Source organism: Anser brachyrhynchus, assembly GCF_964034855.1.
Source record: "Anser brachyrhynchus genome assembly, chromosome: 1".
NCBI lineage: Eukaryota > Metazoa > Chordata > Aves > Anseriformes > Anatidae > Anser > Anser brachyrhynchus.
The window spans coordinates 181522088-181535552 of NC_137694.1; the positions used below are offsets into that span (position 1 = coordinate 181522088).

At 39.1% G+C, this 13465-nt stretch overlaps 1 protein-coding gene across 2 annotated transcripts in view; it reads left to right on the forward strand.

The window, feature by feature from the left end:
* The window catches only part of COG3 (component of oligomeric golgi complex 3), a 31772-nt gene that overhangs the window by 14989 nt on the left and 3318 nt on the right, over nt 1-13465 (forward strand). For both annotated transcript variants that reach the window (XM_080552803.1, XM_080552804.1), the window contains exons 14-22: nt 1715-1820; nt 3732-3856; nt 5402-5491; nt 7344-7464; nt 9672-9760; nt 9859-9993; nt 11224-11299; nt 12936-13063; nt 13325-13423. In XM_080552803.1, the coding sequence (XP_080408929.1) occupies nt 1715-1820; nt 3732-3856; nt 5402-5491; nt 7344-7464; nt 9672-9760; nt 9859-9993; nt 11224-11299; nt 12936-13063; nt 13325-13423 (969 nt within the window). The remainder of the gene's footprint in view (nt 1-1714; nt 1821-3731; nt 3857-5401; nt 5492-7343; nt 7465-9671; nt 9761-9858; nt 9994-11223; nt 11300-12935; nt 13064-13324; nt 13424-13465) is intronic.

Here is a 13465-nt window from a genome sequence, read left to right on the forward strand (position 1 = left end):
TTTCCTGTAGGCCCCCTTCTGGCACTGGAAGGTCACTGTAAGGTCCTCTTGGAGCCTTCTTTTCTCCAGGCTGAACAACCCCAGCTCCCTCAGCCTGTCTTCATAGGAGAGGTGCTCCAGCCCCTTGATCATCTTTGTGGCCCTCCTCTGGACTTGTTCTAGTAGGTCTGCGTGCTTCTTATATTGAGGGCCCCAGAGCTGAACGCAGCACTCCAGGTGGGGTCTCACAAGAGCAGAGCAGAGGGGGACAGTCCCCTCCCTCACCCTGCTGGCCACGCTGCTTTTGGTGCAGCCCAGTATACAGGTGGCTTTCTGGGCTGCAAGCACACATTGCCGGCTAGCGTCGAGCTCAGCCAACACCCTCAGGTCCTTCTCAGGGCTGCTCTCAATCCATTCTCCACCCAGACTGGACTTGTGCTTGGGATTGTCCCAGCCCAGATGCAGGACCTTTCACATTGGCTTGTTGAATCTCATGGGGTTCGCACAGGCCCAGGTCCCTCTGGATGGCATCCCTTCCCTCCAGCGTGTCAACCTCACCACTCAGCTTGGTGCCATTGGCAAACATGCTGAGGGTGCACTCGATCCCACCGTCTGTGTCACCAACAAAGATGTTCAACAGCGCCGGTCCCAATACTGGCCCCCGAGGAACACCACTCGTCACTGATCTCCGCCTGGACATTGAGCCATTGACCGCAACTCTTTGAGCATGACCATCCAGCCGATTCCTTACCCACCAAGTGGTCCATCCGTCAAATCCATGTCCCTCCAACTTGGAGACAAGGATATCGTGCGGGACAGTGTCAAGGATCAAATGCTTTGCGCAAGTGCAGACAAATGACTTCAGTTGCTCTTCCTCTATCAACCAGTGCTTTTGCAATTTTCTAACGAGTTCTCTGGCCATTCAGTTAGGAAGAGAAAGAAAGTATGCTTTACAGTTCGTTCTACAGAGAGCAAGTATGCTCTTCTTCATTTGTCCTCATAACACTGTTTTTTACCTGGTTTGGGACTCATTTTGATGTTTGATTGCTTTTAAACCTCAAAACCTTACTATTTAGAGAAACCTTCTGTCTGAGTAAATTAATTATTAAAATGTTAAAAGCATGGGGCAGAAGTATTTCTTGCGCTGCTCTGCTCAAATATTAATGCAGTTCTCTGCCCGTTCTTGCTGCCTGTAGTTGCTGTGAAGCAGACCAAGCGGTGGAAAAAGGTCGAAGCGTGCAAGTGTTGAGTAATGTTAGCGGAAAGCTTTTTCTTGAACTCCTGCAGGGAATAAACTAGAGAGCACTTCAGGACCATCTGCACGTAACATTTGTAGGAATAAAGCCATCATAGACATTATCTGTATGAAACCCAATTAAGTGTTGAATTGGGTTCCCCTGTTTTGAGCTTCTCTTTCTAGGTGTCTTAACTGGTTAATCTTCAGAGATCAGTAAAAACAGGCAAAATGGAAAGAACAGTGCTTTACAGAGACCAGTTCAGTGCTTGTGAATCTGAAGTTTGTACTATTTGTACTGTTTGTAATATTTCATTTACTGTTTTGGAAACAGCTGTCTTTATTTGTTTTCATTTCTTTGAAATATTGGTGACAGTCAGTATAGCTGACTCCTTTCGCAATTTAGTACTCTTTACTCTATTATAATCAAAGCATAATGCTGCTTAAATAATATATATATTTTATACATATAATTTTTTTGTGGCGTGTCTTCCTCTGCAGCAAATTGCACAGAGCTTAAAAGATGAACAGAAGAAGCTGCCGTCTGAAGCTTCGTTTTCAGATGTCCGGCTGGAGGATCCTGAGTCCTGCAGTTTAGTGAAATCTGGTATGAAATATATCTCGTGTTGTCAAATGAACGCATAAAGCTCACAGAGAGTGAGCATTAACTTGAACCATCAGTGAGAAACTTGCATGCACCTTAAAGGGCTATTTCCCTAAAGATGTTGAGGGGAGAGCTTTGTCTTGGAGTTCTTAACGTTGGTTTTTTTTTTTTTTTGAAAGAGGAATGACTTATTCTTGTTCCTTCAGTGGCTGTGGTGTTTCCTGGTGCTCTCAACTCAATCCATTTTTTGAAGCAATTATTTTTGTAGTTGTATATAATTATTGTTTTTTGAATAAAATGGAGCTTCAGCATTCTTTACTGCAAAGTAGCCCTGCCACCAAGATGTATGCTTAAAGGGTGATGTTTGTTAGCTGTGCTAAGATGAAAAAGGTGGTTTTGGTGTCAGGCATGTCTCTTAAATGAATGCTTTTTACATTTAGGAGTGTTTTTGTGTGTGCCTTTAACTGGGAAGGCAAGTTCTTTCTTTGAATGCTTTTCCACTTACTGAAATCAGTCAGTAATTTTAGCTGTTACAATAATTTGTGGTATAGTCCTTGACTTTGTAAACGTGAGCTCTGTGCCTGTAAATTACAGTGAACTGGAAGCGTATTCCGTGAAACCCAGTTCTTCTAATGCCAGCGATAAGTGTTATGACCCTTTAAATTTTTGCCTAAGGTCCGTGAAGGATTTCTTTATTTTATCACTGTTCAGAATGCTGTAGTGTTACGTTTCCCATAGTCCCATATGTTTTCCAGAAGCTCTTTCTGGCTGCTTCTAGCTGGACTCCACAAATGCTATTAACAGCAGAGTCCCTCTTGCCTCATGCCAAGTGTGTGGCATTAACAAGCCCTGTAAACCCCACCTGCGGTCAGGAGAAGGAAGGAACCTGTGTGGTGTAATTCGTCCCATTACAAGATAAGTGCCTAAGATACCTGGGATTATTTGCCCTTCAGAATTCCTTACTCCCGCTTCAGTGCCTGCAGGAGTAGCTGAAGTGACTAAAAAGTAGCCTAGGATCCTCAACCTGATAGTTAAGGTCTTACAAGCCTTCTAATTACTGTGACAATAAATATATTGTTGCAAAAGGAAGAAAGATATTGCTAATTTAATTTAGACAATTCCTGCACTTATCAAATAAGCACCACACAAGTGCTTATTCCATCATTATGGAAAAACTTCAAAATGTTTACTTTTTTCAATGGTTGCCGATGGCAGTCTGAGTTACGATGCTATTGATTTAGCTATTTCCCAAGACTTTAGGAGAAAACAAAAATAATACAAGGCTTCTGTCTGTCAGGTGTTGTGAAAATCCATGTTGAGCATACAGAGGTATTACAGAGGTTACGCAGGAGGAGGGCTTTCTTATTTTTACAATCCTACCCCTGCCCACCTCCCTGAAATGTTTTTGCCATTATTTTTGAGGTTATTAACATGATGTTCAAACCCTACGCTTCCTACAGCTCTTTAATCCATGTAGGATCATCCCCAGCAGAAAAGAAAGCATGAAGAAGTAAAATTTATGGAATGTTTTTTTTTCTTTTTTTTTTTTTTTCTGGGTGTCTCTTGTGGTTTCATGATCACTAACTATTTGTTTTTTCCTTCTACACCTCTCAGTAATTGTTTGACCATTTCAGCTGTTGAGTTTAGGAGGGGGAGCCACTAGAGACATGCCTGTAAAACTAATTCATTAAAAAAGATTGAGCTGGACCGTTGCTGAAAGCAAAATTGTGTCTTTCACAGCCGTGTGTTCTATACACATCAGTAAACTAGTTCTGACCTGTTCAGAAAGAGAAAAGCTAACCTGTTTGGGTGCAGTATGTCGTGTTACTGTGGTGCCGGTATGAAGTGAGTTGATAATGCAGTTGAAAGGAAAGATGGGTAAGTTTTTCATGTGTGCTTTTTACTTTTAAATAGGTTCAGCGGAATCCCTTAATCCCAGACACCAGTCCACGATTTCACCAGCAGATCTGCATGGAATGTGGTATCCCACCGTCAGAAGGACTCTAGTGTGTCTCTCCAAACTGTACAGATGTATAGACGTATGCAAAAGTTTCTTTATCTAGTATTTTAAGGGAAGTTATGAAGTTTATAGCACCGGTTCTGAATATTTTAATCTAAGAGGAATGGACAGTTACTGGTCCCTCTTATCTCTTATTAGACTTTTTGCTGATATCTTTATGTAAAACGTGAATTGACAAATTTTGGTCATTGTTTCCCTGACAATTTTGGAATTTTGTAGAATTAGAAAAAAAAAATGCTGGTTTGTACATCCATTCCTTTTGCTATTATGGAGATATTTCAGTATCTGATGCTTAAGTTATTTACCACACCAAAACTGAGGAGTGAACAAGACAGGAAAGGGTGAAAAACTCAGGCTTAATTATACAGAACGATCTTACTGCTGAAATCACTGGGTGAATGTGATTTTTGCTATGTACTTTTCAGCACGTCAGACAGGGTGATGTTTCTGGTCTTAAAAATTCTGGCTCTACTACTTCTACATTTTGAACATGTTCCCAAATTTTTTGTGTTGCACATCTTTGAAAAAGTAGGAAACTGACATACCAAACAATGTTTAAATTATCCAGAGTTTAAGACAGTAGGAATCCTCCTGTCTAAGAGAAACAAATGTGTTACTTACTTCACAAGTATTTAGAGATTTTCACTTTTCAGTCTGACTTTTGTCTGTCACCTAACAGCTAGTAAGTCTCTGAGAAACATAATGTGAGTGGTTTTGCTTCTCTGTATGTGTTCTATCTTACTTAATACGTGCTTAGTGCATTTCAACATATCTTTAAGTGCAACAGCTACCGAGATGCTATTTACTTCAAAAGAAACTGGAGAATATTAATACTTCTATCTCTTAACATATTAATCTCATTAAACTTAAATGATTATTTGTCATTGTTTCCGGCTAGACCCTTGGAGAAGAGGTCACTTTTGAATTGCTTGCATAGCTCACGAATCGCGTGTCCGCACACTAGCAGAGTTGATATGCCTTGCCAGCATCCTCCAAATAAGATAAGAAATAAATGAAGTGGTACTGGCAGGTCCCGGGGCAGTCAGGGCTGTCACGTACTGCGTGGGAGTGCTGAGAGAGGCTGCCTGTGTTCTTAGGGCTGGCTCAACCATGGGATCTCACTCCTGCAGCTCGACGAGTTCTTGTGTGTCATCTGCGCCATGGCAGCTGTCACATTTGCTTGCTGACCTGTCCCAAACACAAAGTAATTTGACTTTGCTTTGAAACACCTCACTCAGATCATCTCATGTCTGTTGCGAGTTGAAGTTGCACACCCAGGTAGTTACCTTGACACTGGGTGTCACTGACCCAGGTACAGATTCAGAGCTGGCGGGTGGTGGACACAGGCATACTTTTAGTGTAGACATGTATCCAGTGTAAGTGCTGTAACAAACTTTTATGTATCAAGGCTTTATTCTATTGTATTTCATTTGTCAGTATGTTTGTAACTAACTAATCTAGAGTTTTGTGTGCTGGTAAGCATAACCTTCACAAGCCACAACTCTAAATTCTGCTTAAGCTTTGCTAACGCTTTTTTTTCGATCTGATTTCTTCTTCCCTGCAGAGGGCAGTGTTTCAGGGATTATCGCAAGAGGCCTTATCTGCCTGCATCCACTCACTGCTGGGAGCTGCCGATTCTATCAGCAAAAACAAGGTCAGAGTCTGTGCTTTGGGGATAGGGTGTTTTTTTTTCTCCTTTTTTTCTTTCCCCATGTACGTGTAAAGCCATGAAGTAGTTGTTCCAAATTCCACTGAAATCTTAGTGAAATCATGTGGCTCTAACCCTAGAGACTCGATGGAATTACTAGCTGATTAATGTATTCTAAAACATGCAAGCCTATCTGAAAAGGTAAAATACAAATCACACCAATCATGTTTACAGGCTGCTGTAACTCATATGAATTCAGTCAAGTGATGCCTGAATAAAAATAATGCTGGAAGTCTATTCTGCTACCAATTTGCCTGTTACTATTTTCTCTTTTTTTCTGCTTCTTTTCTTGGAGTTTTCAAAAATCTTTCCAAGTATTAACTTCACTGGCAAGATTTGATAAGTATTTTCTGCTCAGAACTATCTATTAATCAAAAGCTTTGATCTCGTGTGTGTTGTTCAGAATTTGATGCAGTTTCATCAAGTCATTTTTACCTTACGTGCTACTTTAATTGGAGTAAACCTGTGTGGGTTTTTTTCTCTTGCAGTTTCTTTAATGCAAATACTGTAGTATTTACTAATTCCTAGCAGCCAGGAAGTGAAATTTATTAAAAAAAAAAAAGAAAGAACTCTTGATAGGATAAACCTGGTGGATTTGTATAAGCAGTAAACACTTAGTAATGAAAAAAATAGCTGCTATTAGAAATGAAGAATTATTTTGAAGTATTTGTTTTGAGTGTCTCATGAAAAATATCTGTTACATGTAGCACCTCTAAAAAAAATTCAAGTCACACTTTCCTCTGGCTTGAGCATGTAACTATTTCTTATGTAAATGATTCAGATTTATACAGATCCATTCCAGCATTGTATATCAGGTCAGAGCATGAAACTGATCCCACAGTGAGCCCGGAATAGACTGGCCCGGGACTGGGATCTGTACCAGTTTGCTGTTGATGCATGATAATATAACATTATCTGATGAAATTCTGCATATAAGAAAAAAAAGCCTCAAGAAACCAGTGCACCATGTATTTTTAGTGAACACTTCCGTTTGTTAAAACTGTAGATTTAAACCTATTTTCTTTACTCTTTCATTTAACATTATATCAAGGAAAGTTCTTTTCCAGCTTGTAAAGGCAAATACAACTTCTTGAATCCTCCTTCATTTACCTCAATGAGCCATGAACTTGGAAGATTAAAAACTGCTTGCGGTATAAAGCATAGCTGAAATAACAAGCAGTGCAAAACTGATCATCTCGGTGGTGTGAACTTGGCCTTGGTTTATTCTTTATATCTTTGCCATACAGTATAGAAATTAACTAAGCTTTGTGTTTAATGATATGAGAAAAATGCCTCGTAAGACCTTTGCACAGTAGCAAAGTTAATGTTTCTGTAATAACCTTGATTATCTGTCTTTCTGGCTTTTTAAAATCATCTTAATGATGGCAAAAAAAAACCACCTTACAATTTCATATTTTTCAACCTAAATCATACGAATTACATGAAATAATTCCTGGCTTTTATGAAGAATAAGTTTGTGTCTTTCCAATAATGGATACCTGTACCTAATGTGGACATTTAGAAATAGAGCTGTATATAATCCAGGTCTCCTGAGAAATAGGAATAAAGTCAGCTTCTGTAGGGCAATCTATTCAGAGCAGTACCGATGTGGGTCTTGTTGATCCGAGAATGTCGTTGATGGCGCTACAGACTAATGCAAAAAGCTTGCCTGTAAAATTATGGGTATTAATTTTGTTACAGGACGTTAACAAATAAAAGTGAAGGTGTTGAAATTGTGCTGTTCTTCTAATGGTTGCTTTTGACATGTAATGAGTATTTTTTTTTCCTTGTGCTGTAGACCCAGGTTGATGGACAGCTTTTCTTAATAAAACACCTTTTGATTCTTCGTGAACAAATTGCTCCTTTCCACACTGATTTCACCATTAAGGAAATTTCCCTGGACCTTAAGAAAACTAGAGGTACTAAACAGTTGCTGGCTACAGAACGGGATGGCAGTGGCCTCCCTTCATGTGCTAGCAAAAGTTCTGGGTTTATTTTATGTTCACCTGCAATGACCTGTATGCTTGTTCTAATCTCTTGCTTTGTTCTTATCTTCTCTGAGAGAAAAAAAACAAATGTTCATTTATTAAGGGCAATTCAAGATGTATCTAACAAGTTCTTTATTTTTGTATGGAATGCATTTGACTGCCTTGTGCTGCTCACCTAACTTCTTTATCCATTCCTTTTTAAGAACAGCTAAATAATTCTGCTGCACAGAAATGTCTCTTCCCTCTTCTGATCTTTTAAATGAATATCTGTTGTTATTGCTGTTTAACAGGCTAACTTAAAAAATACATAGTTGACTTGCCTGGAACAAATTAAGATTTCCTGAACTTTTCTGTTTTATTTTGTTTAGGAAAGATTTTTTTTTTTATATTGCAAGTCCAATAAGCAGTATTGTTGTATACTTTCGTGTCTGTTTTTAGGAATAATAGAGACTACATGTTTTTTAAAATTGTGCTTTGGTTCCTTTGTAAAATGCAGGAAAAAAAGCCCTATGAAAATAGAAGTGAACAGTCACGGAATTCTCAGGTTTATAAAGATAACGGGGGAAAAAGTAATGGGAAGCGTGTCAGGTTTCTCCTCTTCCATTCTGGAACAGAAAGCTGAAGAAATAACTTTTCTTGCCTGCCATCTAATACGCTGCTCTTCTAACTGCGAAGCGAGCAATTCTCACACTAACCATTTTACCTGTTGCATTTGAACATCAATGAAACCACGTACCTGTTGAGTAGTTTCTAGTTGACTGGAGGTTAAAGGGTAAATACGTCCTTTTGGTGTCTTGTCCTGGCTGACACACAAGTTTGTTCTCCATCTTTAATTAACTGAATAAATTTTGGTGCCAGCCAGTGCTTTGCACACGGTAGTGGTAAGTAATGGAAAATGCTTTCTTTATGTTGGGGGATGGAGGCTGTTGAAAATGGAGACTGAGCTTAATTCTTAATGTAGCGTGGCATAGGCCAGCGGGGCTGTTATATTTGGGATGAGTTGTAGTAGAAAGATAGCATGGCTAATAAGAGTTTTATTGTCTTCTAGCCAAGCTTTCTGCACATGGATTTTACTTTGGGATTTATATCTGAAAGAAACACTGCTTAATGTAAAAGTCATGCTTGCATTTTTTTTTTTAAAGTAGTATAATACTAAGGTTATTGCAACTGGAAAATATAGCAGGGAGAGGTGGTTTTCACACTCACTGGCTTGTAGGCATCTGAGGAAGAATTTAGGCTCTCTTTTTGGAATCAGAAGTAATTCAGAGAACAGAATGAATCTTTCTCTGCAGTCTCCTTTAACTGCATAGGAGTGCAGATTCTTAGTTTGGCATTTAAGTGCCTGGCATTCCCTCTTTGTTTAATGCACTTTGACAGCACTTCTTGAACTCACAAATCTTCTTTTCCTCCCATTGTTTTATACAGCAACAGAGGCATGGAATTACTTTTGATACGAAAGAAAGCAGATGGAGGTGTAGGATGGTAAATGAATGACACTGGGGCAACAAGCTACGTGGAAACTGTATTGATGATTTTCTTTTCCCCAATTTGATTAGATTTCAGGTTGACAACATCCCCTTAATTCAATAGGAATAATTTCAGGATGGTGTGTTAATTGCAGGCATTGTTGGTTTTCTTTCTTGGTACCATAAATATGAATGTATATCAATATGTTGGTGGTTTTTGTTTAGTTTTAACTAAAAAAAATAAGCACAGAGGAAAAGAGTGCCAGTTCTGAGTCGCTTTGTGCAACCATGCTTGGTTTTCCCAGTTTAACTGCTTAACTACATAGCTTATGTAAAAGTCTTTCACTTGTAGATGCAGTTACAAGAGGAAAAGAGTTCACACACTTTGTGTGCTGATAGCGCTACAGTTGGTATTGGTCGTTTTTTAGTTTGCTATAATGTATTTATCTGTTTGAACTGCGTAACTGTTAGATCCAGGCATACTATAAATGTTTCTGTGCATATGCATTTGTGTGTGCACATGCATGCACAGCTACTGATAGGGGGATCTGTCGTGTTACAACAATGCTAATGAGGCTTGGCCATCTTAATGAGTAAATAAGTAAATAAGGCTTTGTGTTCCTGGAGCTGAATCCCATTTACTTACAGTGTGAGTGATTTTCTGATTCACAGATGCAGCGTTTAAAATCCTGAACCCTAAAACAGTTTCAAGATTTTTTAGACTGAACAGCAACAATGCCTTGATACAGTTCTTGCTGGAGGTAATACGGAGTCTCGTTTCATTAAGAAAAAATTGGTCATAAAGCGGGTGGTGATCTTTGGCAAATAAAAAGGTGAGATCTGTTGTCTTTTGTTCAAGGGTACTCCAGAAATCAGAGAACATTATATCGACTCTAAGAAAGATGTAGATCGTCATCTGAAATCAGCTTGTGAGCAGTTTATTCAGCAGCAAACCAAACAGTTTATAGAACAGCTGGAGGAGTTCATGACAAAGGTACAAGCATGTTGTATATTTGTTAATTTAACTGAAACACTGATAGGCCAATGCAGTTAGTATTTAAATTCGTACAGGAGAAGCTGCTAGATCTCTCTGATTAGCTGAAGGTGTTGGCATTTCCCATTTTAAGACTGTGATTCCTTTTAAGTTTCAACAAGGAACTGTCAAGGCATTTTCGGAACTAATAGATTAGAGGAACAAGGCATGGTTTGTTTTTAAAAGCAACTCTTACACTCTTTTATTCAGAAGTTTTACCTGTTTCAGTGAGTTGAAATAGGTCTATGAAAGTCAGCAGGAGCTTTTCTGTTTGCAGGAAAAGCACTATCCATCCGACCTTGACTGAATATGTAACCCTTCAATAAAAATCTCAGAGAAATCTTAGTATGACAGCCATACTCTAGTATACTCTTAGCAGCCAGCTAAGTTTGCTGAAGGTTTTTATTTTCAGCATCTTTTACGGCAGTGAAGTGCTTGCTGAGCAGGACTTTCCTTCCAAGTCTTGTTTTGTCAGGAATTTCTGTCACAAACTGAGGCAGGAAGATCGGGCATCCTAGAGGACAGGAACAAAAGCTGTCTTGTTACAGTACACTTTTTTTATAGAACCTATCCTAGGGCGCAGGATTCAAGACATCTTGAGAAAAGCATGCAGCGTGATCTGTTATTTCTAGAAAATGAAGCGTGATGCGGATCCATGTTGCACTAAGAAGATGTGTTTTTATAGCACAACAACTCAGAAACTGGGTCCTACAGCATTGCTGACATCAAAAATATCCCAGATGCTGGCTTTCTGAGAGTTTAGAAGATTACAATGTTAAATTTACTGATGCCTGTGATAATGGGGCGAGGGGCCAGTAACATGCCTCAAATACAGATGGTTAACTGAGATTGCTAGATTGTTGAAGTTATTCCAGTTTGGGGAGTTTGACTAACTTGAAGAAGTATAAATCCCTTTTGAGGTTTCTTTGTGTCCTTAGGTGCTGAAGCATCTTTGTAAATTTAATCCCGTTTTGAATTTTTTTTTCAAGAAGTGTTTATGATTGCAATTTTGAACTGCATTTCTGTCAAGCGTCTTCCCCTGTGTATTGTTAAGTCAGTGCATAGAAAAAAAGAGCGGGGAGATTCAGTAACTACAGTATCTAGGAGACTTGTGCAATTGTTACTTGGTCAGTATGTTGTGACTTCATCTGAAAGAAACAAACATCATTTTGTTGATTGTAATTGTTTTAGGTGGCTGCTTTAAAAACAATGGCTACTCAAGGAGGTCCCAAATACAGCCTTTCACAGCAACCTTGGGCACAACCAGGTATTTGCTTTGTTTTACTTTCATACTGCTTCAGAGATCCTTATAGGCTGATAAAGCCGTGATCATTTACTTGTTCAAGACACCCACAGGAAACTCATCAAATGGAGAAGAAAAAGGGTCTTTCCATTCACCATTTTGGTAGAGCAACATAAGCTGCATTTTATGGGGCTGGAGTGTTTCAGAGCGTCATTTGTCATACATGCATGACTTCTAAAACATAACAACGTGAAAACTTGGGCAGATTAATTTGGTTTGTGAGACTGTGACTGATTTGGAAAAATTCTAAATGCCTAAAAACTCAACCTTTCTCTTCAAAGTCCTGGCTTACGTTTTTACTTGTATGCCAGTTTAAATGTCTTAAGATACTTCTAAATCAAAAGCTGACAAACTTAAGAATATGCATTTAATTGGAACAATAGCTGAATGAATTGAGTGTTTCTCAAGCTGTGAGTGCTCTTGCATGAAAACAGCATTTTCACAAACGGATGCAGAATGTGCTTACGAAATTACTTGATCACGTTGAGATGGAGCTTTTGCTTTTGTAGAAAAAAATCCGAGTCTGTATTGAAGCTTTTGTTGTCTGTAGCTGTTGTAAGTGCTTCCTTTTCAGAACTCAAATGCGAATGCTTCGTAGGAACATTTGGAATAGTTCAGATGTTCCTGGGTTGCTTTGCTGTTCGCATTACCAAGTTGAGCTTCTCGATGACACTGAGAAAATCTGTTTATTCCAATTCATACATTGAAACCTTCTGTTGCTGCATCATGTTCTTAAAATGCAAAGCCAGCCGTATTCATTCATAATTCAGTGCTGCTCCATGGTCAGACACTCTCAAGGGCTAACTTGAGCTTCTACTTAATATTTCCTGCTTCTTCAGGGGTATTTTTAATGTTTGTCTGGAGATAATTATGTGTGTAGAGGCAGATCTAAGCAGATCTTCTGTTGTTTCTTGGAGTCATTTGTGTGGGAAGCAGGAGTAAGTAGGAGAAAATTTAGGTACTGTAGAAGGAGAGGAAAAACAAACGTAGTATACTAACTTTGGGGATTTAAAGCGACAAAATGTATGTTTCCCCTGCCCTTTAAGCAGAGATCTTGTAAAGCCATTAAAGTACCTAGCAATAAAGAAGGAAGGTCTTGTCTGAGAGAGGATTCCTGTCTGGTTGATTCAAAATCCAGATGACCGTGCAGCCTTTCTTCTTCCAGACACAGCATGTGGACAGTAAGGAGAATTGGTGATATGCTGTTCTGTTTACTAGCAGTATTTATTTCTGGCAGTTCCTTTTCCAGGACAGTTTTACATGGGGGTAGCCTGTGTAAAACTTTCCTACTTCTTCAGTTGGAAGGCTGCAACTCCAGGAACCTGAGGAGTCTGTGTTCGCTGGCAGAAATGGGTTTGGGGCTTTTTTCTGCAGAGTAAGAGAGGCTGATGCCTTAAGTAAGTCCTGAGAGGCGAGTCTTGTCTGGTGTGTGGTCGTATGATGGAATGATGCTGTGCTGCCCAGTCTCCCCCCGTTTCCCCTTCAGTCCACCCCATGGTTACGATCAGTCCTAGTAAAGTGGAGATGCTGTTCAGGAATGTGGATTTCCAATTGCAGAATGATGTTCTACTTCATTAAATATGTTTACTTTTATTTTCAGCAAAGATCAACGATATGGTCTCTTCCACTTACAAGACAATAAAAACAAAGCTGCCATCAACATTACGAAGCATGTCCTTATACTTGTCCAATAAAGATACGGAATTCATTTTGTTCAAGCCAGTTAGGGTGAGTACTGCTGTATGTACATCAGTGTGTTTTTCTGTAGGTGTAAAACCTATCGAGAAGGCCTGTGAAATCCAAAAATCTAATGGTATCTTTTAGCCTAAAAAAAAATTGTCATGTTTTCTCTTATATTCAGCCTGCATAGTATACAGTGCAGGGATGGAGGTGGGTTCTGGTACTTGTTCTGGTCAATGTTTGAGGTTAGTTCTGTGTGTATTTGTTTTTTTTTAATAATGACTTTTTTTTCCTTCTTTCCTTTAAAAGAATAACATTCAGCAAATGTTTCAGAAACTCCATGCTCTGTTAAAGGAAGAATTTAGTAATGAAGATCTCCAGATCATAGCATGTCCTTCAATGGAACAGGTATGTACCGAATATATTGAAGCTCCGTTTTATGTGACTGTC